This window comes from Mus pahari, chromosome 13 (genome assembly GCF_900095145.1).
Source record: "Mus pahari chromosome 13, PAHARI_EIJ_v1.1, whole genome shotgun sequence".
Classification (NCBI taxonomy): Eukaryota; Metazoa; Chordata; class Mammalia; order Rodentia; family Muridae; genus Mus; species Mus pahari.
This window is the reverse complement of record NC_034602.1, coordinates 32,166,480-32,190,871: the sequence shown is the minus strand read 5'-3', so window position 1 is coordinate 32,190,871 and position 24,392 is coordinate 32,166,480. Positions and strand designations below refer to the sequence as shown.

The window sequence follows — 24,392 nt, the reverse complement described above, 5'->3', positions numbered from 1 at the left end:
CACACACACACACATACACACAGAGGTGGGGGCAGATCATTTGAAATAAAACAATGTGGAATGACCCACCGCACCTCCTCCTTGCTTTTTGTGATAAGGATAAGTGAAGTTCTCTCTGTTCCGTGACTGGAAAAGAGGCAGCACATAATTTATCATACCACGGTGCTATGCATGCATCTCCAAGAAAAAGACCTTTCTCTCCGTCTATCGAGGTGGTGTGTCCTTATTATTACCGTCTGCCAAACTAAACAGTGGCTTTTAGAATTCCCAGACTCAGGGACTTAGAACTTAGTCAGTGGTTGAAGGTGCTTACCACCAAACCTGAACACCTGCGTTTAATCCAAACCTATTCTCAAAAGTAGTAGATACATACATATACACATGCTTTCACACACATGCACACACACGCACACATTCATTCTTTTTTAATAGTAAAGAACTCTTAGATATAAGCCACTGTTATTTGCAAAAGTACACATTTTAAATATTATTGCTAATGATCATCAGAATTTTGCTTCCCAAATACCTGAACACAAGAAATGGTATTCTACTGCGTTTGATGTTCTATGAGCTGAGCTCAGCAGAGAGGTGAAATTTCACTACCATTTGCTTGAGATTGGTCTATGTTCTCTGATGAGTTTACTTTCAAATTAACTTAAGGCTGGCTCCTAGCCAGGGCCATCTCTGAGACGGTGAACTACCACGGACATCCTAGTGACTGGCATCTCTTCATCAGCTCTAAAAGCTCACTTCTTCCAGGACAGTCAGTGCCGAGGGAGCTCACGCCAGCATTCCACTCAGGCACTGATGTTTGTATGGCCCCCTGTGATGCTCACATATGGTGAGCTGTAGTTTCAGACCATTAGTGTATTTCTTCCCAGAAGTCATCTTACAGGAAATTGTGTTACTGCTCAGGGGTCGGTCACTGGGTGGGCACAGCATCAAAACTGCCATTGCCAGAGAGGGTTTGCTGAGCCACTAGTGGAATGATGCCCTGACCAGCACTGGGAGCCATCTGTCCTAAAAGGATTAGCAGATGCTTAGGGCCCACAGGTGTTAAAGATCCCCCTCCCTTATAAACAGGGCTTGGATCTCCTGATGAACTCCATGTCTGAGTACTCCCACTGAATGCTCCCCTTTCCCTCCGACAGCTCATTCTCTATTTCTGTCTCCCTTCCCACTCCACTACCCACCCACCTTTGGGGGGGGGGGAGAAGTGCCTAGATTTCCATCCAGACTCTTACTTCTCAGGAGTTAGGTTTTAGGTTTGTTACTTAACCTCTAAAGACGTAAATTTATCCTTTATCTGATGGATTTGTTGTGCCTAGCTTTTGGTGTTGTGGTGAGAAACAAAATGCTATACTTTAAAATTCATTCCCAGTATCTAGTAGTTATTAACACAGAGAGAATAGTAATAGGTATTGCTGGTAGCTGATTTATTTTGTAGATAGATAGATAGATAAATAGATAGATAGATAGATAGATAGATAGATAGATAGATAGATAGATAGATAGATAGATAGACTCAACCTTTAGGTCATGACCCCTTTGGGGGTTGAACAACCCCTTCTCACAGGTTACCTAAGACCATAGGAAAACACAGATATTTATGTCATGATTCATAACAGAAGCTAAATTACAGTTACAAAGTAGCCACAAAAATAATGTTATGGTTTGGGGTCACCACAACATGAGGAACTATATTAAAAGGGTCACAGCACTAGGAAGGTTGGGAACCACTGCTCTAAATAATCCTGTTTCTCTTGTTCCGAATTTTGACCTAAAGAAGTTCTATAGACTTCAGTGGAGCCCGTGCCTCTGCAGGGTACTATTTTAAGGTGGTTTCTATAAAAAGCTAATCTCCTCATATTCATATTTATTTTTATCATTCATCTGTCAAAGATGTGGTGGCATCTTAAAATTCCTCAGATGTACTGACCCTCTGAAAAGTTTTAAATTGGGTGCTCAGCGTATTATTTCCTTTAGAATGTTTTTCTTGTCAGCTTCAAGGAACTTCGGAATCCTTCATCGCACTGATATGAAGGCATAAGTCAGTAATTATCATTCACTATGCATATACGACAATCTAAAGTCTACTCATAGGGCTGGAGAGGTGGCTGTGGGCAAGAGTACTTGCCTTGAAAGCGTGAGGACCTGAGTTTGGATGACCGTGCCTGCATAAAAAGGAAACCAGTGGAGCATGCGCAGGCACCTCTGGCTCTCAGCACCGTGGAGTTGGAGACAGGGGACCTTGCACGCCTATAATACCGAGTAACTCCTGATTCGTGGGAGACACTGTCTCAAGGGAATAAAATGGAAGGCAATAGAACAATACCTCTTCCTCTGGCATTAGCATACACACCATGCACAGGGGCCAGAGAAAAGTAGCATGGGGATTATGCTAACTTCCTGGCTCTTTCTTGGTTTTCAGAATAACCCCATTAGCCAGGAGGAACAAATGCATGTGTCCTCATTTTTCCTGTTAGAGAAACTGAGACTCAAGTTGTACAAATCAGCATCCCTGGGCTTGGAGATTTCTTGGTAGTCGGCTGAACCTGAATAAAAGAAGGGATAAAGAAATAGTTAATCGTGCTTCAGGAAGTTGAATTCCAAAGTCGGGTTTCAAATGTGCTTCAAGTCCCAGATGAAGGGCTGAGCTCCTCGGCACCCACGCTGTGCAGTTTGTACACAAGACAGCTACGGCTCCAGAGGGCTGTCGCTGAAAAGGAAAATGACAGAATTGCTCAGTATTGCAAAATCTGGGTCATTTGGATTGCCGCCGTCCAATGGAATCTTACTTAAATAGAATGCCTTGCATGCAGCTCTGGTATGCGGCAAATGGCACTGTTCTTGTTATCTATTATTGTTATGAGTTGCATTATGCTAGTCTATAAATGATTAGATTGTGCCTACCCTTTTGTGCTTCTTCTTTGGATTTTAAGCTTCATGCAAATGTCCTTCAGGTTTTTCTTGTGAAACAATGATGCAAAAAAAAAAAAAAAAAAACCTAGCAGACAGCAAATGCTTAAAAAATATGACTTTGTAAAAAGTGACAGGATATTCAGCTTTGATGATTAGCTATCACCAGGGAAGTATTTCCTTCCCATGCCTAGCCTGAAAATTATGGAGTATAAATTAGTAGTCCTTGCAACTTAGTTTCTCTTCCTTACCCCCCAAAAATGCCTTTAATATCACCAAGTGAACTTTAATTATTAATTAATTAATTAATTAAACAGAAAAATAAGTCACAGTTGGAGATGTTCTCAATTAATGTAGATCTAGCAGTTTCACCTCCAATTAGTAAGATTCTGGCATCATTTATGAAAGCCTAATAAAAATGAGGCACGGTGGACATAAATCTTCACACAGAAATAGGGGACCATCTCAATAGAATGTATGTGGACTGTAGTAGGTATACTATGCCATAGTCTACCAAGAAAACAAAAATGATAGATACATGACTGATAGTTAAATGATTTATTGATAGATAATAGATACAGATGTACAATCGATACAAAGATGGTAGATAACAATTAGATGATACAACAAACATATATAACAGATAGATTTACTGATAGATGAAAGAAAAAAGGAAAATAGATAGATAGATGATAGAAAAAAGAGATTGATCGATGATAGATAGTTAATAGATGATATATGATAGATAAATAGATGATATGTAGGTAATAGATAGATAAATAGATATAGTTAATAGATGATATATGACATATAAATAGATGATAAGTAGGTGATAGATAGATAGATAGATAGATAGATAGATAGATAGATAGATAGATAGATAGATATGGATATTTGTTTGCTTACTACCGTTTAGTTCTCCCGAACAGTAAAGTAACGTAAATAGTATAAATAGAAGCTTGATGAAAATACAAGGAAAAGAAAAATAAAAAGAAGGAATGACAGGAAAAAAGAATTATAGTACAAATTAAGTGAATCAGAAGAGGAGAAAGCAAAGGCATGTGTTTACTAGACAATAAAGTGGAAGGCCTGAGCCCTGACGTGGAGACTGTCCCTACTGAACCAGACAGCAGAAGAGAAAATGGAAATGGCTCTCAAAACCAAGATGCCCTAAGAGCAATAAATTCAAAAACAACTACAGATTGCATCAGTGTGTTAGAGTCCTTTTCAAAACCTTTCTAAAAGAACAAATAGCTGTCCTCCCGTGTTTCGTCAAGATGCTTAAGGGAAGTAACTTGTTACCAAGGCAGTTGCAAAATCATTTTTAAAAATATCATCATGCTTAATAGCAGAAAAAAAAAAAAACTAGAAAAAAAAAAAAGAATTCTCTTCGATTCCTCAAAACCATCTGTAATAGTAACCCATTTGACTTTTAATACCTCCTCTCACTGGAAATCCAATCAAGTGAACTGTTATAATTAATTGAATTTAGCTGATTACCCTAGCCAGGGATAGAATTAGAAATTCAATCAGCAAGCAAGTATTCTCCTCTAAATATGAGCATCTCTACATCATGACTTCCTAATTTTTGACATGAAAATAGGAGAAAATTATGCAAAATTCTGAATCATGGGCAAATTAGTAACTGTCTGCATCTAAGAAATACTAGGTTCAATATGCTTACTCAAAGTTATGTGTTCTCTCTCTCTCTCTCTCTCTCTCTCTCTCTCTCTCTCTCTCTCTCTCTCTCTCTCTCTCTCTCTCTCTCTCTCTCCCTCCTTCCCTCCCTCCATCCCTTCCACTCGCTCATCTCTTTCTTCAAATATTCATATACTGCTTCTTCCTCGACTCCATCATTCTGTGCTGGGTGTGACTGTAGAGAGGGAATCAGACATCTCTCGCAGGTACTTTAAACAGACCTTGTGCTTCAGCCTTGACCCAGTTTGGAATGCACAGCTTTCCCGGCTGAGGCTCACATTGTCTTAGCATCTTGAGGTTTGCTTTTGGCTATTTCCTATATCTGATCAGGTTCATTGTCATTAAAATGATGTTTCTTAAACTTTCAAAGAAGCAGAAGTTCGTATTTTTATAAGCTTTATCTTCTGGGAATAAATGAGAAATATTTGAAAGCAAAAAATAAAAAATTATGTGCTGTAAAGCACGTTTTCCCTTCATGAAATATTAATTTTGACCAGAGAATGTGTAAGAGAACTGTCTGTGATAAAATGTGTCTCTCTAGCTGCTTGGTGGTACTGGCACATTCCCAGGGGACAGCAAGAGTTCTCAAAGTTGACAAGGAAATGTGATTTTGTTGGTCTACATATTTTCAGTTGTTTAAACTGCTTATGATACCATAAGGGTATTAATTATTTCTGGATTAAGACCCACATCAAAATCCCATCCGTTTATACAGCAAGGTTTTGCTTCCTAACCCATTCTCTGAAACACCAGGAAGGCTTCAAGCTCAGAAGCAAACATTCTGGTGTTAATACCCAGCTCTGTAGAATACCCTGGGAATCTTAAACATGCTTCTAGCGTGGAACCTACTAATGGCTTATACCCATTAAATTACTTGTTTCTAAAATGGGTTTCAACCTACAAGGTGATTATGTAATTTGCTAATGAAAAAGAAAAATCACAGAAACCATCATATCCAAAATGTGAAATTGGCTGTTCTAACTGGTCATAGAGTCAGGCTTCTCTTTGCTCTCAGAAATGAGCCAACAGAGCATCTCTTGGTCATGACCTTTATTCTACCTTGAGAGAAAGAAAGTGAGCCCTTACACTAAATCCCTTCCTCTTCTCACATAGTATTGCTTCTATTTTCATATATGCATATACGCTGTATAAATTATATATTACACATAATATATTGTATAATAAATAAAAGTATATATAGTATATATAATATATATGTAATATGCTGGTTAGTTTTCATCAGCTTGACACAAACTAGAATCACCTTGAGAGAGGTAACCTCAGTTAAAAAAAAACTGTCTCCATCAAATTGGCCTGTAGGCATGATGTCTGTGGTGCATTTTCTTGATTGATAACTGATGTAGGAGGGCCCAGACCTCTGGACAGGTGGTCCTGGGTGGCATAAGAAAGAAGGTGAGCAAGCCATGTAGATGAAACTCTTCCATGGCCTCTGCTTCAGTTCCTCCCTCCAGGTTGCCGCACTGAGGTTCTGCCTCGATGTCTCTCAGTGATGAACTGTAACCTGTAAACCAATGAACCTTTTCCTCCCCAACTTTGTTTTAGGCTGTACTTTATCACAGCAACAAAATATCAAAGTAGAATAATATATTATTTAGCATTGTTGTTTTGCTAAGAATTGTGTTGGCCATTTTGGTCTCTTTTGTGCTTCTGTATGAATTTCAGGATTTTTTTTTTATTTCTCTAGATATCATTGGAACACTGGTAGAGACTGATAGTATCTGTAGGTCGTATTTGGTAATATGGCCTTTCTCACAATATTAATTCTTCTGATCTACAAGCATGGGGGCATCTGGTGTCTTCTTCAATTTCTTCCTTCAGTATTTTAGAAATCTTCATCACAAGGCCTTTCCCTTTGGTTAATTCTCTTTGTAGGTAATTTTTAAGCTATGAAATAAATGGACCTGTTTTCCTGTTTTCTTTCTCAAATATGTTTTTACTAGTATATAGCTACTGTGTTTTGTATATTGGTTCTGTAGCCTATTTATCAGTAATCAGAGTTTTCTGGTGGGGTCTTCTGAGTCTCATAAGTATGGGATGATATAATCTGCAAATAGGCATGATTCCACTTCTTCCTTTCCTATTGTGTTTCTGTTTGTTTTCTTGTCTTACTGCTATGCTAGGATTCCAAGTGCTATATGAGTGGAGAAAGTAGACACTTTGTTCTCAACCCTCATCTTAGATATCAGAAACCTGTTGGAGAAAAGAAAGATAAAGGGACTCTACCACTAAAAATGAAGCCATAGATTTCTAATCCAAAGCAAATGATGAACAGATTCCGGCCCCTTTGTATAGGATTTAGGCATTCGGGTATGTCCAACCAACTGGGCCACATGCAGTTATGAATATATTCCAACCAAAATCATAAACTTAAAATCATTTGAATTTGCCTGGCTTTATTTGCTGTTCTTCTCTTTCATGTTTCTTAGCTCTTTGAAAGTTTCATACAATGTGTTTTAATCATGTTGCCTCTGCAGATTTCTCCCAGGCCCACCCCACTTCACCAACACACAGAACTTAGTGTCCTCATTTTTTTTTAACCAGTCAAGTACAATTCATGCTTGGGTTTGTGGCTATCCACTAAAGTGTGGTCAACTTTACCGTTAAAATATCTGGGACAGTCTATGACCATATCACCCTGAGTGTCCAAATCTTATCTAAAATATCTGGGGCATTTAAATGACCATCATACATAGACTGCTGCCCAGAGCAAGCCACGTAGACTTTTCAGGGCACCGTACATTTTACAGCCCAGGCAGAGCCAACAAGCTGACAGAGAACCTGCAGTTATGGAGTCAATGTCTATGAGCATGGGCAGTTTACCCCATGTGTCTGTAGACTCAAACCTGGAAGCAGTAAAAAGGCATTTAATTTATCTTCAAATTCAAGTCCTTAGTGTCTTTGTGCATCTGTTGGGATGCAGTTATCCTCTGATTCTTAGCTTTGCTCTACCCCATCCCGCTCAGTTCTTGTTTGTTTATTTTCTGTGAATCCTCCTGGTTGCTTGTCTTCCCTTGGATCTGTGTTCAGAGCAAAACCAGCTACAGTAGCAACTCTGATGTCGGAATGATACTCCCAGTGTTAGCTGCAAGAAAAAAAAAAATGTGTTCCTCACATGTATCACAGACATCTCCTGTCATCTTCACAAACACCCTGAGCAATCACTGGTTATACTACTCCCGTGTTGCAAAAAAAAAAAAAAAAAAAAAAAAAAAAAAAAAAAAGTAAACCAAGGCTCTAAACAAGCAAGCAGCCATCCCAAAGCACCGCCAGGGTGTCAGGACCAAAGGCGTTTCAGTATGTGTGTGCCCTGAAACACTTGTAACTTAACACATGTGAGTGTCACTTTGTCTATGTATCAAATAATGATGATTACACAAACTTGGTGAGTCGCTGTGACATAGGGTGTGAATAGCAACCCAGTTCATTCAGTTCTCTTTGCAAGGGCGCATGGCTAGAAGGGAAGCATCCTGTCTTTCGCACTCTGTATTATCTTCATAAAACTGACAGACATGCAAATCTAACTCAACCCCTTACCACATCCTCTACAAAAAGGAAATCAGATAAGAGTACTGAGTTCTCAGAAATGCTTTCAGGACACTATGGGCGGAGCAGAGAGCTGTGGCCCTGTGGTGGGTATGCTATCTGCCTTGCTGAAGCCCCGCTGCCTGACTGACTCAGGCTCCTCTGGGTAGGTCACTCAGACCCTGAGGTTTACATTTTACAATGCCAAAAGAGTTTGACTCATTAAAAATATATTTAAAAAAAAAAACATTCTCTATATAATATACTGCTCACATCTCTCAGAAATCGCTGATAGAATGACTTACACTTTCCCTAATATTTTAAAACACAAATGTGACAGACTAAATAAATTACAGGGGTTTACATATAAGCAACTGAGGTTTCCCCAAGCCTCTCTGCTCTCCTCTATGACAACTATTTTTTTTTTTCAGAGACACTGCAATTTTGTTCTGCAAGCAGCGCCATTGAGGAAGACAATAAAAGGCGAGAGATATAATAACATACCTCTAACGTTTTAAAGCCATCGCTGTCATCAGATTTGGATGGATTATAGTTTTTAAGGGAGCTGTTTTGTGGAATCTTCGAGCTAGAAGACACTTGTTTAGCCCAATTGCTTGCTCCAGATGAAGAAAATTAAAGCAAAGCAAGCTCGCGATGCTTTGCACGGTGCTACACTAGCTACACCACACTTGGCAGAATTAGAACTGGTCAGCTTCCCACCTTACTGAGGAGGGGAATAAAGCCTTGGTTGGGAAGAACTGGCACCTGTGCCTTGGGGCTGTGGACCTAAGAGGTGGCTAAGAGCCAGGAACACAGGGAGTCCTCTGTAGAGTGCTTAATTCTGCTTCAGTACCACCAGATATGTACAAACAGGCAAAGTGACCGTATAAGCAAATTGGGGTAGATCATTTTTCCTGTCTAACCCTAATCACATAACTTATATTATTAGGTCTTAATATCTTAAAATTGATATTGATAAGCATAGATACCAAAATATAACATGCTTGATGTTGATGTAGCTGGCTAATCTTGTTGCATTAGTAGGAGTACATCCATACCGTATACTTTTATGGTTTGTAAGACAACGTCATGTACATTAGCTTACTTAATACTTAATGCTATAGTATAAGACAAAGATATCGATGCCACTATTTCTAAAAGACTAAGTTCTCCACCAAGGCTGCACATCTAGATAGATGGTCACAACTCTTTCTCTTCCCTTGGCTTGGGACTTACAAATTATTTTTCTCCCTGATAAGGTGTTAATACTCTTTGCCCCCTCAGAAGAGATGACTTCCTGAGGGGACCACGAAAGAAACACGCCACCCTGTCCAAAGAACCACAGGGAACAAAATCCTAAGATGTGTTTCTCCTTTCCTTCCTGTCAGTGACAGACCTGAAGTACGGCAGTAGAGGTGTGGCAAGGAGCAACACACTCACGGGTGTCAGAGGACCTGAGCCCAGTCCTGGCTCCTCAGTAACTTCTCCACAGCTGTTACTCCAAGATTACATAGATCAAGTATGAATCCCACCTTTGGAGATGAACTGTGAGCTTCATTTTTCAAGCTGTGAAATCCACCCTCTGCCCGGTTCCACTTATCTGGGAGCCCCAGGGGTGTGATGAGCATCTGTCACACCAGTAGCTCCTCCTTCCTGGATTCTTCTCGACTTTAGCCAATGCGAGACAACAGCAGATGACCCAGGGCAGGAGGCACATGAGATGGCTCTTTTTCATCCCACCCTCCGTAGCTCTCTCCTGAAGCTACCTTCTCTGAAAACTGCTGCTCTTCCATTCAGTCTCTGAATTTCCACCACCACTTCCTCCCTTCACCCTTCTTTGTACAATGACAGCACCCCTTTCTACCACTCCCAGGTGTCCCACCATCTATCCTGTCCTACCTGCTCACAACTTCCAAAGAATTATGTTACACTATTCTCAAATTATCTAATATGCGGACTCTGTTTCTTGCTGGATCTCCAGATGTTACAGTGGAAACATCCTGTACAATTCCTACAGTCTTCGAATACATTAAATGTGGTCACTGATGCAGAGCACTTACTGCATGCTCCCAAGTCTCCGCTGCTAATTTATATGGTAAATGGAGCTAATGATCCCTCCTCTGAGGGTGAATACTAGGCTCAAATAAAATGTGGTGGCTGATGCAAAGTGGTATACAAATGAAACTTCCAGTAAATATTTTATGGGAAAGTCACAGGGAAATGAAAAGCATCCCTTGTTGAGAGCCTGCTTCGGCAAGCCTGTGGACTCCTCGGAGCAGAACCAACGAAGCCTGGACTATCGCTTCCTAGGAGCCCAGGGAAAGTGTACAATTGCACGCAAGGGAAAACCAGACTCGGTGCATGTTTGCTCAGCTCCCCAGGGCAGATGGAATGGATGCTGACAGAAGGAGGACAGCGTGTCGGGGGATGGGGAGTCCCTCCCCCACCCTGTGCCAGAAATAAACCAATTTTTGACCTACATTGATTTGCTTCCTCTCTCTCTTCCTCTAGGGCGGCACCTGCTTCAAATCCTGCAAAGAAGCAGAGGTAGCACATTCAACAGAACTAAAACATGATGCACAAGGTCCAGTAATAAATTTCTTTTTGCCTCCACAGGCTGAGTTGAAGATCCCTCTCCTTTGCCAGGTGTCAAGGACCATGACCAGCCAGTAAGTACCAGACAGCACTTTGAATTCCAACTTCTGTCCACTAAAGCATTGGTTCTCAACCTTCCTAATGCTGCGACACCTTAACAGAGTTCCTCATGTTATGGCGAATCCCCCCAACCATAAAATTATTTTTGTTGCTACTACATAACTGTAAGTTCACTATTGTTATGAAACATAATGTAAATGTCTGATATGCAACCCCCAAAGGGATTGTGCCCCACAGGTTGAGAACTTCTGTTCTAGAGACCCACAGGAGACACAAGATAGATGATATCTCAATAGTGCCACTGTGCCCTAATTAGAAGGGGATTTCCTAAGAGACAGAGGTTGCTGTGGGCTTGGGTGTCCAGTAGCAACATTTTCATGCACAGGCCACTTGTTCTGGACCAGCATAAGTGTGCAGCTAGAACAGGACCGAGAAGTCTGGGACTAAGACACCAGACACTCCCGCAAAAATACCAAGAGTCACTCATAGCCAGTGTGTGATATGGTACATGTAAACAACCTGTGACTCCCACAGGATAAAACCAATAATCCTGCTTTCTCTGTACAGAAAGCCAGAATCAGGGATGTGATTGGTTTACGATAACCAGGTGTGTATAGAAAAACTCAACCATGACTCGTGTCTGTGAATATAGAAAAAAAAAAAAGCAGCAGTCTCAAATGCTCAAGGAATGTCTATAATGCAAAAATAACACCTTAGACGAGAGAAAACTGATGTGCTGTGATGCCTAATTTGGGCCGTCATTTTGGTTGGACTAAGGAATGCAAAGGGCTCAGTGAAGTACACGGTTGGCTGTGTCTGTGATGCAGCCTCTAGAGACAGCTAGATTCTGAGGGCTTCGGCCTAATGAATGGATCAATTCCCTGATGGATCCCTAAAGATGACTGGTGCTACTGGGAGGTGGTGAAATGTAGAAGGGGCTTAGGCAAAGGAAGTCTGTCCCTGAAGGAATGTCTTTGGGAGTTCTGTCTGCACTAGCCTCTCCCAACCTGTCCTCCCTCCGGTTCCTAACTACCAAGGTGTGGAGTGTGATATGTCATGCCTTATCCACCAGGATGGCCTGGTATATATGAAGCCATATGCAGAGTGAATTCTTCTTCCTTTTAATTGTTGCTGTCAAATATGTTGTCACAGTGATACGGAAAGTGTCGAATGCAGGTACTAACTCTGAACTCTGTTTACTTAGATATTTATTGACCTAACCGACTTTTTGACTTGGTTACATGGCATCACTGATGTGGCGCAGATCGAGAAGCAGGTTGATAGGTAGCACCAGAGAGGTTGTGCTAAAAGTGTCCGAGTGTCTCTCAAGCCCTGGCTCCACTTCACAGCTGTGTGGTCCTGGAGGAGTTACCTAACTCTGTGGGTGGCTGAGAAATTACAGAGCCGTCTGGACAGCAGGATATGGCCTACAGAGGAAAGAACAACTTGGCTTTCAGTGGCTCCCAGGGAAGCACTTGGTGGCACACAGAGAATGGTTCATTATGGCAAAGGGATGCCGACTTAGAGCAGGGAAAGGCTCTGGTAACATGGGCACCCACAGACCCCATGCGGGTCAGCGTTGGGCAGACTAACCTCTGTCCCACAGGATGGGGAAGCTGGATCCCATCCTAGGCCCTTATTCTTACTGCAGAGGAGTGAGCCGGGAACTCCCTGGCACACAGTCTCAAGATGGGCTTGTCACCCGGACTACAGTTCAGTTCAGAGCATCTCAGCTATCTTTCTTCTCTGTGACTGAAGCAGGCACATCCCGTATAACATCCTTAGTATCTCTGAACTTCAGCATCCCTGACCAACCTTTTCCCAGGAAGCAACAGAGTGCAAAAAGTGGAAGTCCAGTCCACCACAGTGGGAACAGGAAGCCTGGGAAGGGGTGGTGCTGCCATCTGAGTCATCTGTGGCCGCATTAAAGGAGCTGGGTTCTCAGACTCCAAACTCTGCTCGGGGGTAAGTGTAGCAAAATGCCGGTTTGTATTTTGGATGTGCATGTATACGGTGAAGGAATAAACCAACCATTGGGACAAGTGCTCAAGGGCTATGGTAACAGTCGGGGGGGGGTGGCTTAAGACAACAGAAATTCATCAATTCGTAGTTCGAAAGGGTCCGAGTTCAAATAGAGGTGCTGTCGGGGCTGGCTCTGCAGGGTCCTTTCTGCTTCCCTAGCTTCTGTTGGCTCCCAGCATCCCTTGACTTGGGCTTGTCTTGCTCTGATCTCATCTGTTCCCGATGAGAGTTAGCCTCCTCTTCTGCTGGTCTCAAATCTCCCTCCACCTCTATAAAGACACTTGCCATTTAATCTAGGATTTACCCAGATTAACCCCAAATTATTTCATATCAAAATCTTCAGTTACTCCTAGAAGAACCCTTTCTCCAAATAAGGACACACTCATAAGTCCTGGGAACCCAAATGAAAATGTATTTCAGAACCACTTGCCAACTCATACTACATACAGCAGGCTCTACTCTCAGACCCCTGTTCTTCTTGGGGAGTGCTGTGAAATTTCATTGACCATTCCTGAGAGATTTGCTATGTGTCCCCATCTAACTGGTAGTTGAGATTCTCATCCCTTGGTCTCTGACTCCATCCTGTGATGGTGCCTCCTTTATTAAGAGGAGATTTTATCCTTCTCAAGAAGGGTTTTGGTATTTTGGTGTTGGTTGGATACCTATCATGTTGGAAATGGCTCTTTAAAACACATTCTAAAATATATCCTTAATGATTTCTGCTTTAAAATACCCTAAAAATGAACTTGACCATAATTACCTGGGTACACATTGCTACTGGTTCATATGCACTGGTTTTTTTCTGGGGATGAGTTAACCTGGAGCCACCCACTTCCCCATTTGCCTGTCCTACACCTCAGCAGCAGGAATATGCCTTGTTAAGTTCCCAGAACTCAGAGGATATGTATCTCCATCAATGCAAACTTGTCTTTATTCTGTCCTCTTCTGTATTCTTAGATCAGTTAGTTCCTATAGAGTTGCTGCAGGTCAGTCCTAAGACAGAAAGATAACACTAAAAGAACACACACACATGTACATGCACACACATGCACTCACATGTACATGCACACACATGTACATGCATACTCACACACATACACGTACATGTATATGTATATACACTCACACATGTACACACATACACTCACACATGTACATGCACATACACACGTGTACATGCACACACATAAATGTACACTCACACCCATACATGAACACACATATACACATGTACATGTACATGTACACACATGTACATGCACACACATGTACATGTACACTTACACATACATGTACATGCACACAATACACATGTGCATGTACGCACACATGTACATGGACATACATACATACATACATACACTTGAAAAATGTATGCAGCAGCACTACACAAATGAAAGCTGCCTCTCTATGCTCTGTGCTAGTCTCACCACCCGGGGGGGGTCCTTACCAACTGTCCAGTGTTTCCTGATCACTGTTTCCTGATCTGTGGGACTTGGTCACTGTAACCACAGACTATATCAGCATTTGCATTATCCTGGAAACTTTAAGAAATACAGAATCCCAGGCACCAAGCCAAGCACCCTGACTCAGAATCTGAGCGTTTACAGACTCCAGAAGTCCTGAGCTAGACCACAGTTCCCAGTCCCATCTCCTTCTGGTACATGGGCGAAGGAACTGCAGTGGTCACCAAGATACAACCAGTGGATGCAGCTGTGCATCTGTGGGAGTGCAGTTTGAAAGTGCGGAACCTTGCCTCCACACTGAGAACTGAGAGTATTGCACTGTGCTGCTCTGAGCCCCACCCCCTCGGGGTGGGGCAGCCCCTTCCTTAATATTAACCTAGTTAATTCACTCTAGGCAACAGATCCTAAACCCAAGGGACATCAGAATCCTGAGGCAAGTTCCAGGAAACAATGTCCATGTCCTGCGGGCCAAAGAAACAAGAACACCACTGTGCATTTGGACACGTGATCCCCCAACGTGAAATTCTTTACAATTCTATAACTGAATTTCAAGTGACTGAGACCTAATTCCTTATTCTCAGTGTTGGTCAGCATGGGTTTCTACAAGGAAATGCCTTAGCTGGGTGACTTATAACCAACAGAAACATGTACACAGTTCTGCACCCTGAAAAGCCCCAATACAAGCTACAGGCTCTCCAGTAAGAACGTCTTCCTGGCTCATAGCTGGAATCTCTTATCTGTGTTCTTACCTGGGGGAAAGGACAGGAAGAGTATTCTAGGATCTCCCTGGTGGTGGCATAAATGCTACTTGGGAGCTCTGCCACTGTGCCCTGATCACCTCCCTACAGTCCCGTGCTTTACCACCATCACCTCGGTGATTAGATTTTAACCTGTGGATTTGGAAGAGCACAAGTTGAAGGGAGTCTGGCCAGCTGGAGCACAGTGAGCATGCCCCCAACAGGCCTCACCCTTCCCCCTTTTCCTCTGCCTTGAAAACCAAAAGGATTAGATCACAACTAGCCCCCAAGGTCCAGTCCCTTATGTGACCACTTCCACCTCCTGAGGCTGACTACCAAGATGCAGCTATCAACCACTGAAGCCCAGCAATCAAAAGCCCTCTTTGACTCACCTAAATAATATACCCAATTAAAATTAAACACCTCATCCTAACACAGGGTTTCCCTTTACTTTTATAAACCACCATTTTCCTATGGGCCACATCTGTCTCCTCTCTATCCAGAGGCAGTCCTTGTCCCCCTCCAGGACAAATAATCTTTACCCTTCTCCCTTGTATCTTTTATCTCCTCTTCTTTGTTCCCTTCCCCTTTTCCCTCTTCCCCTATCTCCTCTCTTTGTCCCTTACCTCTGCCCTCTGTCTCTCTGGGGCAAATAAATCTCCTTTATGCTGAGAACTTGGTCTTTGGGGTCCTGAGCTAATACTTGCACAAACAGTTAAATGTTTATGGAATTTCCTGTTAGGGACTTTTATAGTGAATGAATGAATGAATGAATGAATACAAATGAATGAGTAGTAGAGAATAAGACACTAGTCACACACACACACCAGGATATCATATTTTACCTTTCTGCATATGTCACAGGTACATACACTCATACATTTCACATAGGTACAGATAAATGCCATACAAGTGTCTGCCACATCTTTCTATACAGTCCCACCACTCTATCAAAAGTATTTGCTCCTCCATGCTTTATTAGCTAAGCACATCACCTACAAAGATCAACAAGATTGGTCCTTGTACTCCAAGAGCATTTCCAAGTGTTAAGCAAATCATTTTGGGGAGAATGGGGAGAATCATGGGGGAAAAACGCTTCAGGAACTTAGAAAGTCCAGATGTCTTGATTCTAGAGGGCTTCTGAAGGTAGCAAGCTGTTTTGAACTGGCTTTCTGTGCCCCACACCAATGGCTTCCCTAGAAATCCATTCAACTGCATGAAGCCTCTCCCTGCAGCACAGTGATGCCTTGAGAAGAGCGAGCATAGGCCTGCTTGCTGCCCTGTAACACATCAGAGCTGGAGAAGGGGGACTTGGGGTTTGGTTTCTAGTGCCCCTTTATTCTTGAAGCCGTGGCTCCTTGGCATCTTGGAAAAGACAGAGTCATCTGAGTGTTCCCTCCCAGGCCCTTTCCATTAAGCCAAGCTCTGGCTGAGACTCTCTGGAGTCCCAAGCAGAGAGCATGATCATACATCCCAGACTGCGGCATTCTGGATGTATAAGTAGCCCCAGTGCCCACAGTAAAAGATGCTAAAAGACACACACACACAAAAAAAAAATAAAGTGGGTTTGTTTGTTGCTAAAATTCTCCCTAGTGTTGATGGAAATTTAAGAAAAATATCCAAAAATAAAATAAGAAATGGAAAATAGCCAATTAGCCTTGCACCCAGACTCAACCGCCACCCTGCTGCAGATTTCTGAAATCAACTTCATAAATCTGTGTGGGATGTTATGGGAATGTAAGGAAACTTTTAAACCCTTGTATTGTTTCCAGTAATCTGCTCAAAAAAAAATCTGGTTGTATTGTATGCGCTGTGCCCTTTGGGTAAACTTTTCTCCAAATCACGCTGGTATAACACTGTTACTCAAATCAGTCTGCTGATCCAGTCATTGTATTTTTCAAAGTCAGAAGGCTTGGAAATGCTGACAAACATTTGTGACTAATGTTTTCAGCAAAGTCCAACCTGCAAACCCCGCTCTGTGACTCTATCCATGTGTCTTACCGCAGAATAACCAGGAGTTGCTTCAGACATCAATAAGCAGTTTAGAAAACATAGCATTGGGCCATTTCATTCACAATATTCTGAATTCCCAGAGCCCCAAGGACCTGGGTGAAGGATGGTGGGCCCACATTTCAGTGAGTTATTTTATCTAGCCCTTGGTGCTACATAGGTAAGACGCTACCTACAGAGCCTTATGAGGCAGTTTTATTACCAGGATTAAGTTGGACTCTGGGAATATCAGAATGGGCTGCTGGATGCTGCCCAGCTGTCGGTTTCCTGTGTCTGCCATATGTACCACAATTCCACTCTGCAGTCTGTGGTTCCATGGGAACACAAGCACCAGTCACTTGATAACTTACTGTTTCTTTCTTTGCGTGAGGGAATATAGCATTAACGTTTGCTTGTTTTGGAAAAATGTTGATGGTAATCTAAACAAAAACAACAAAATAGGAATTCTAAGGAGGTGGGGCAGTAGTCTAAGAATCACGGCATGGGAGTGCCACCCCTCAGCAACATCCCTGTGAGACACAATCAAAACTCAGTTTAAAAATCGTCCCTGCAGGCCAGGAACTCAGCTATCATTCCTCCTGGGATCCAGGTCATGCCCTCTGGATGCTCTTCACCCAAATTCCCTTCCCACCGTCCCACACAAGATTCCCATCCGAGTTATGCTGTTTCCAAATCCAGTCTGTTAAAGCCACTTATATCTGACTCCAAAACCCATGTGTGGTAGTTTGAATGAAAATGCTCCCTCATGGGCTTATGTATTTGAAGAGTTGGTCCCAAGTTGGGAGAACTGTTTGGCCTTGTTATCGGATGTGTATCACCAGGGGGGTGGGCTTTAATGTTTCAAAAGTACATACCACTTTCAGTTAGCTGTCTCTTTCTCATACTTCTGGGTAAGATGTGAGCTCTCAGCTCTTGCTTCAGCGCCACGCTTGCCTAACTGCCACCCTGCTCTCCACCGTGGTGGTCATGGACTCTAGCCGTCTGGAACTATGAGCCTCAAATTAAACACTTTATGAGTTTCCTTGCTCATAGTGTTCTATATGGGCAACTGACAAGTACCCGAGACTCCACAATCATGCACCGTATTAAACTGTTTTCAGTGATTACCTATAATGATGAAGAGCGAATGCCTCACGTGTTCCTCATCAGAGACTTCTCACCAAACTGAACGGCAGCTTCGCTTGTTAGAGGAATAAGCGCTCTTAAAAAACCTGTCTGTGATAAAATTCACTCAACTCCAAAATGGAGATACTTGAGAGAAACTCCTCTCTCACGGAAGCTCATCACAGTGTCTGGCACCCAGGGAATGTTCAATAGATAGTTCCCTCTTCTGTGGGAATGATAAACTCCATGTAAACTCCAGGTCATTATTTTCCTTCATAACATGTGTGAACAACCACTGTGCTCCACCTCAGAGAGCAGCTTCATTTTGATTTGCAGGAATTAATAAGTGTAAACCCTACTGAATCTGGGGGAAAATGAGGAGAAGTGATTTTGGCACCCTGAGATCAGAGTCCTATACCCAGCTGAGCAGTCAGGATGGCTGCATTCAGAGTTCCCCAGAAGTAATTAGGAACTAACTCTCGGGCCAACCAGACCCGTCCCGATGCTGAGGAAAGCTGCCTCTCTAGGACTCGGTGGTGTGGTTCACTGGTAATTAAAAAGTTGCAAGCTGTGCAAGGAGCAGAGCTGAGATCCACAGAGAGAGCTTTCCAGAGGTTGCAGGCATGGCCAGAGATGCTGTTGGCAGGAGCAGCAGGCACGATCAGTCCTGAGAAAATGAAGATGGTCCATGATGGGAAAATGATGCTTTCAAGACAGCCTTCCTAAGACTCTCACGGCAAACAATGTAGGGAAGGAGCTGACAGGCCTATCTCATTTACTATTACTGGGGCACTTCCAGCTGAACAAACTTAGTCTCCAGGGGACTGCCCAGAAGTTCTGACTTTTCTGAGTTATAACTTTTTAAAGTGTCATTCATAGAGAATAAAAAAAAAAAAAGGCCGTGTTATGTTTTAATATTTAAGTTTACTATGCTGGCCAGAGATCCGAGTCCTAAACCCTGCTGAGCATTCAGTATGGCAGCCCTCTTAGTTCACTAGAAGTAATTAGGAACCAACTCTCAGGCCAGACTTTTCATTGATATGACATGCCAGGAAAGGAACATTTTAAGAGATGAAGGTTTTAGTTTTAAGGGTTTGGTTTTACTGATGGTTCCAAAAGACTCAGTTTCGGGTGGTGTGTAGATCATTGCCTTGTGCCTGAGGCAAGACAAACTATCAGGGCATCAGGAATTGTGGCCAGGCTATGCACCTCCTGACCTGAATCAGAGAAGGAGAATGATCGTTAGTAGGACTCCTCCTTTACCTCTCTTAGTTATAACCAAGATCCGTTCAGAACTGTGCTGTTTATGTCTAGGGTGGGTCCTCCCTTGGGACTGAACCATACAGGCATTTCTCAGTGAAACAAGTCAAGATAAAAATTAGCCATCACAGTTATAACCACATAAGTAATGTATATGCATTATGACACACTTTAAAATACAAAAATGTATGCATTAACAAATAAACAAAATATATACCATTGACTGAGGCCATCACAAGCGGGTATTTACTGGGTATTTCCATTCAGAGTTTCTTTTTTGCTTTGTGAGCTGCCTGGTGTGGGTGTTGGGAACCAAACTCAGATCCTCTAGAAGAACAGCAAGTGCTCTTAACTGCTGAGCCATCTCCCCAGCCTCTTTTGCATTGCACATACTTTCCGAACAATCATCTGTTATCTAGACAACCATGTGTGACAGTGTTAATTATCAACTTGTCAAAGATCTGGAATCCAGACATACCTAGGAGGGACTATTTATCCTCTGGGCGTGCCTACAATAGAGCATATTGATTAGGTTGATTGAAATAGGAAGATCCACTTAAACATGGGCAGCACGATTCCTTGCACTTGGGACCCTGAAAAAAAAGGAGCTGAGCACAGGTATTCATCGCTCTCTGCTTCCTGTTTGTGGACGAGGTGGGAGCCGATGCTTCAAGCTCCTGCCATTTTCACGGAACTGTGAGCTGAAGCAAGCCCTTTCTCCCTTAAGTTGCATTTGACAAGTAGTTTATCAGAGCAACAGAAAAATAAATTATGGCACCATATTTACTATGCTTCCTTTACAAGAAAGTAATACATGTCATGATCAAGTTTAACAAAATTAATTGAGTCAAGCCAAAATATTAAGATACTATTCGTTATTATTAGAAATCAGAGGGAAAGCAATAACCTTTGGGATCTAGTGTGATAGGCCAGTGGGGAACTACACCACATTGACAGTTCATAATGAGTGCAAATATGTTGAAAACTTGTCTTTATGCCAGGGACTCAACGAAGGCTAGCCAGCATTCTCTGTATAATTCCTGTATCTTGTCTAGGCTCAGCTCTCCCTAGCAGATAAGATGTAAGAAAGTGGACTACAGAGAAAGTTGATCATGTTCAAGTGAGATTGAAGTGGTAAAGATTTTTCATGGCTAAGACAAAAATCAATGTCAAGCTTGATATCCTGGAAAATATACCAATCAGAAAGTAAAAGGGGGATGTCCCCAGGGTCTGAGGTCTAAGGTCTAGCTGCTTAGAGTTTCCTGCTTAAGAGACCCTCACAAAGAGCGAAGGAGACATAGTCAGTGGCTAAATAACAAGTCTCTGAAATTGAGCACCTCCCACTTGGTTCTGCATTCTTGTTTTTCATCCTTCTCAATTCATTTTTAAGAGATGAAATATTTTTTCCTGCAATTTTACAAGTGTAAAAGGAATTCTGTGAGCTAATCCACGAAAGCAGATATTAAAGTCAAACATTTGCTTAGTTGTCAGAGTGGAGCAACTAAATACTTCCGTGATTAAGAGTTCAGACTCTAGAACAGTCTGATGGCCATGTTCCCTCTGCTGCTTTTTAGCTGTGAGGCTTTAAACACTTATTTTGACTCCTCATGCTGTTCTTACTATTATATAAAAATGATAGCAATGGCAACTATCTCAAAGCACTGTCAAAAATGTCAAATGGCATAACACAATGTGTTTAGCACTGTGGACAGCACAGAGGGAGCCTTCCATACAAAAAGCCAATGGTGCTTTGCAAGCATCATGACAATATTTCCACCCATTTGTTTTTATTATTATTGCTTTTGTTACCTGAAATCAAACCTTTCAGAGATGAGTCTTCTCTCCTTCCTATAAATGGCATGATCATGTGATAGTTTAATCAACAGAGTGTGATGAAAGAAACCGGGCACCAAGCTTAGGGATTTCATTTAAATATCCATTTAGCTCTACTTTCTACTTAGGGAGTCAACAACCTCCCGATTGTGTGCTATCATCACCATGCCATTAGACCCCAAGCCACATAGAGAGCCCAAGAGAGACCGTGAGGCTAGGGCACTAGGCATCAGGCATGACGGCCAACAAGCCATCTCTAGCATGCATTCTGGTCATCCTTGAGGCATCTTCTCAATAGGATAGCACCAAAGAATCCAAGAGGGACCCAACCAATTGATAACCAAAAGAGATGTGAGAGAGAAAAAGAGAGAGATCGAGAGAGATCACTTTGAGCCACTACTTTAGTTCACTATATTTGACAGAACTTAATGCCTAGAAAAGATAGTATGTTTATTTTAGCCATTACAATTACTACTCACGCAAGGCCTATGCTGTTGGATATTAAAACTCAGTTTTGGGTTTATATAACTTGATGGATGGTGGCTGATCATTCATTCAAGATGAGAATGGAAATAAATGAACTAATACTGGTGTGCAAGCAAAGAAGCCCACCAGGTATGTACTGAGCGGCAGGAGAACAGAGAGGATTGCATGGTTAGTCTGTGGACCGGCTGTTGCATGAGCTTTCCTGGGGCGATATAAATATTTGTCCCAGATAATGTCACCAGGATGTGACTCTGCACTCATCTCAGCTCCCTGGTCCTTAGAATAGGCACTAAAAGAATTCAGATAAGATGGAGTGCAGTGAGGAATGGAGACACGGTTTACTTCAGAGTAAAGGAACAGACTCTTAAGAAACAGGAGTGAGCAATGGCTGAAGGGATTGCTGCAGAGCACAGCTCCCCCTCAAGGGACAAGAATGGACACCAGTCAGAGAGACTACATTGTGGAGCAGAGCATACCCTCAAAGGGTGAGAGGAAACACTGACCAAAGAGACCACTGCGCCACGGTTTAAGCAGGCTTTCATAGTAGCTCTAGAATCTCTAGAATTGGCAGGTTTTCCTGAGGGCCATTTTCCTGTGCAGGTGACTACAGTCCTATTTGGGTTAATTTGTAAGTGAGGCCGTTGTTCTTTACCAGAAAACCTCCAACTAGACAATGACTTCCAGGCAGTTCAGATAGGCATGTCCCCACCCAGGGCCAGAATTCTCCAATCTTCTAATCAGTCCTGGTATTTCAGTTCCTTGTCTGATAAGCCTCAGATGGTAGGGGGAGAAGACCATCCCCAATGACCTTTGAACCCACTAATATCTCTCACCCGACAATAAGGCAGCAAAGTTCAAAGAGATGACTACATCCAAGTCTGTCTTGCTGAACCAACGAGCTTACTGAGGTTGTGTATAGTGTTCAATAGCTGCATTAGCCAACCATCCCACCCAAGCATGAGCAATGGCTCAAGGGCTGAATGTCAGAAGTTCCATTGCTTGTTCAACCTTCTATCACATGACTGTCAAGATAGATGGAGCATTAGGTAGGGTTCTGTTGGATTTCTGTCTACCTAGTTCCACAAAGTAGCTATTACTGTGTGGTCTTGCTATTTCATTGTTGTGATGGAGGGCCAAGGTGCTGTGCTTCGTGATGGCTTGATGGTTGTGTTAAACCTGAAAGAAATGGCTTTACTGTCACAGGAACAAAAATTGAAGTGAGCGTCTGCTCTAGAAGGGTCATCCTTAAATGAGGTGTAATCTGACTTGAGCCTGTTAACAAACACAAAAGGAGACGAGAGACCGGATGGATGTTCATAAGTAATGAGAGCAGCTGGGGAAGTTCTATCAGGTTTGAATGGAAAGAAGAACACTAAACTGACTGATAATTTGACTTTTGTTCCTTAAAACTGATTCTGAGTAATTGGGGAGATAATTGCTTGACTATTTCTAGTGAATGGTGAAATTTAATTTCCTGTGTTTCTCTATTGATGGGTGCTTTTTTTTTCAGGGTGGGGTGGGGGTGGCAGTGAACTACAGCACAAAATGAGAATAAAGGCCTGAATTGGGCTGGTGGCTTTTTAAAGGCCCTACAGAAGGGCTGGCTTTTGATGGCCTGCACCAAGCCTGCACCACTTCCTCGGCGACCGGCTGCAATTACAGGCATTTGTGTTCCCATTGTCACTGTTATTGTTTGCTTGAACAAAAATTCTTTGAGGAATAAAACTTCTATTTCCAGCTTTACGTCCATAAGATTTTGAAAGGTTTTACTAACCAAGATGCAAAAGCGAATGAAGAACCATGAAATGATTTCCCACCATCTTTTGCAAGGCCTTGTTTCCTTCATTTTTTTCAAAAATTTTAAGTATTTTAAGTATTAATTAGTTATAAGAGACTATGTATTGTTGACGAAAAAAAAAAAAAACTCAGCTTTTGCCTCAAGGGAATAAAAGATAGTTTGTTGTAAAGCTAAATGTGGGTGACTATGGACTAGGAACATACATAGATCCTTGAATACAATGTTCCAACATGAAAGTGGTGACATGGAATTTTTATGGTAACAGAACAAAGAACTTTATAAATCAAGACAATTTTAAAATCCATTGGTGGGAACGTGAGGGAGCTGATACAGCAGGTACAGGGGCCTCAGCTGCACACCCACAATGTTATCTCATAGCCTCAAATTCTTTAGCCTGTTCTTCTGTAGTAAATAGGGCTTTGTGATGTCAATACATTCTAAAGGTGTTTATCTGTTTATCAGAATGTCAGGTCTGATACAGAGGTGGGCCAGGGATGGTCTCTTACAGCATAAAATTAGCCCCAAAGAAACTGTAATTAGCCTATGAGATCAGCAACATTCCAAACTCTGCCTTGTCACCGAAGATTTTATCAACCAGTCAGCCTCGAAGGCGGCGGCTTCTCTTCGGGAGTTCTTGTTCGCCTTGTCAAATCTGCACACACTCTAGGAAAGACTGGAACAACTCAAATCTGTGAGCCTGCTCTCGATATTAAAGCATCTCCCTTGTTTTAAAATGTCTGCAGCCGTTGGGTGGTGATGGCATACGCCTTTAATCCCAGCACTTGGGAGGCAGAGGCAGGTGGATTTCTGAGTTCAAGGCCAGCCTGGTCTACAGAGTGAGTTCCAGGACAGTCAGGGCTA

General features: G+C 42.3%; 1 protein-coding gene across 1 annotated transcript in view; it reads left to right on the top strand.

Annotated features, from left to right (window-relative positions):
* Window positions 1-24,392, top strand: part of Clnk (cytokine dependent hematopoietic cell linker) — a 167,713-nt gene that overhangs the window by 4,005 nt on the left and 139,316 nt on the right. The window contains exon 2 of the mRNA XM_021211084.2: window positions 10,777-10,829. Coding sequence (XP_021066743.2) covers window positions 10,819-10,829 — 11 coding nt within the window. The 5' untranslated portion in view covers window positions 10,777-10,818. The remainder of the gene's footprint in view (window positions 1-10,776; window positions 10,830-24,392) is intronic.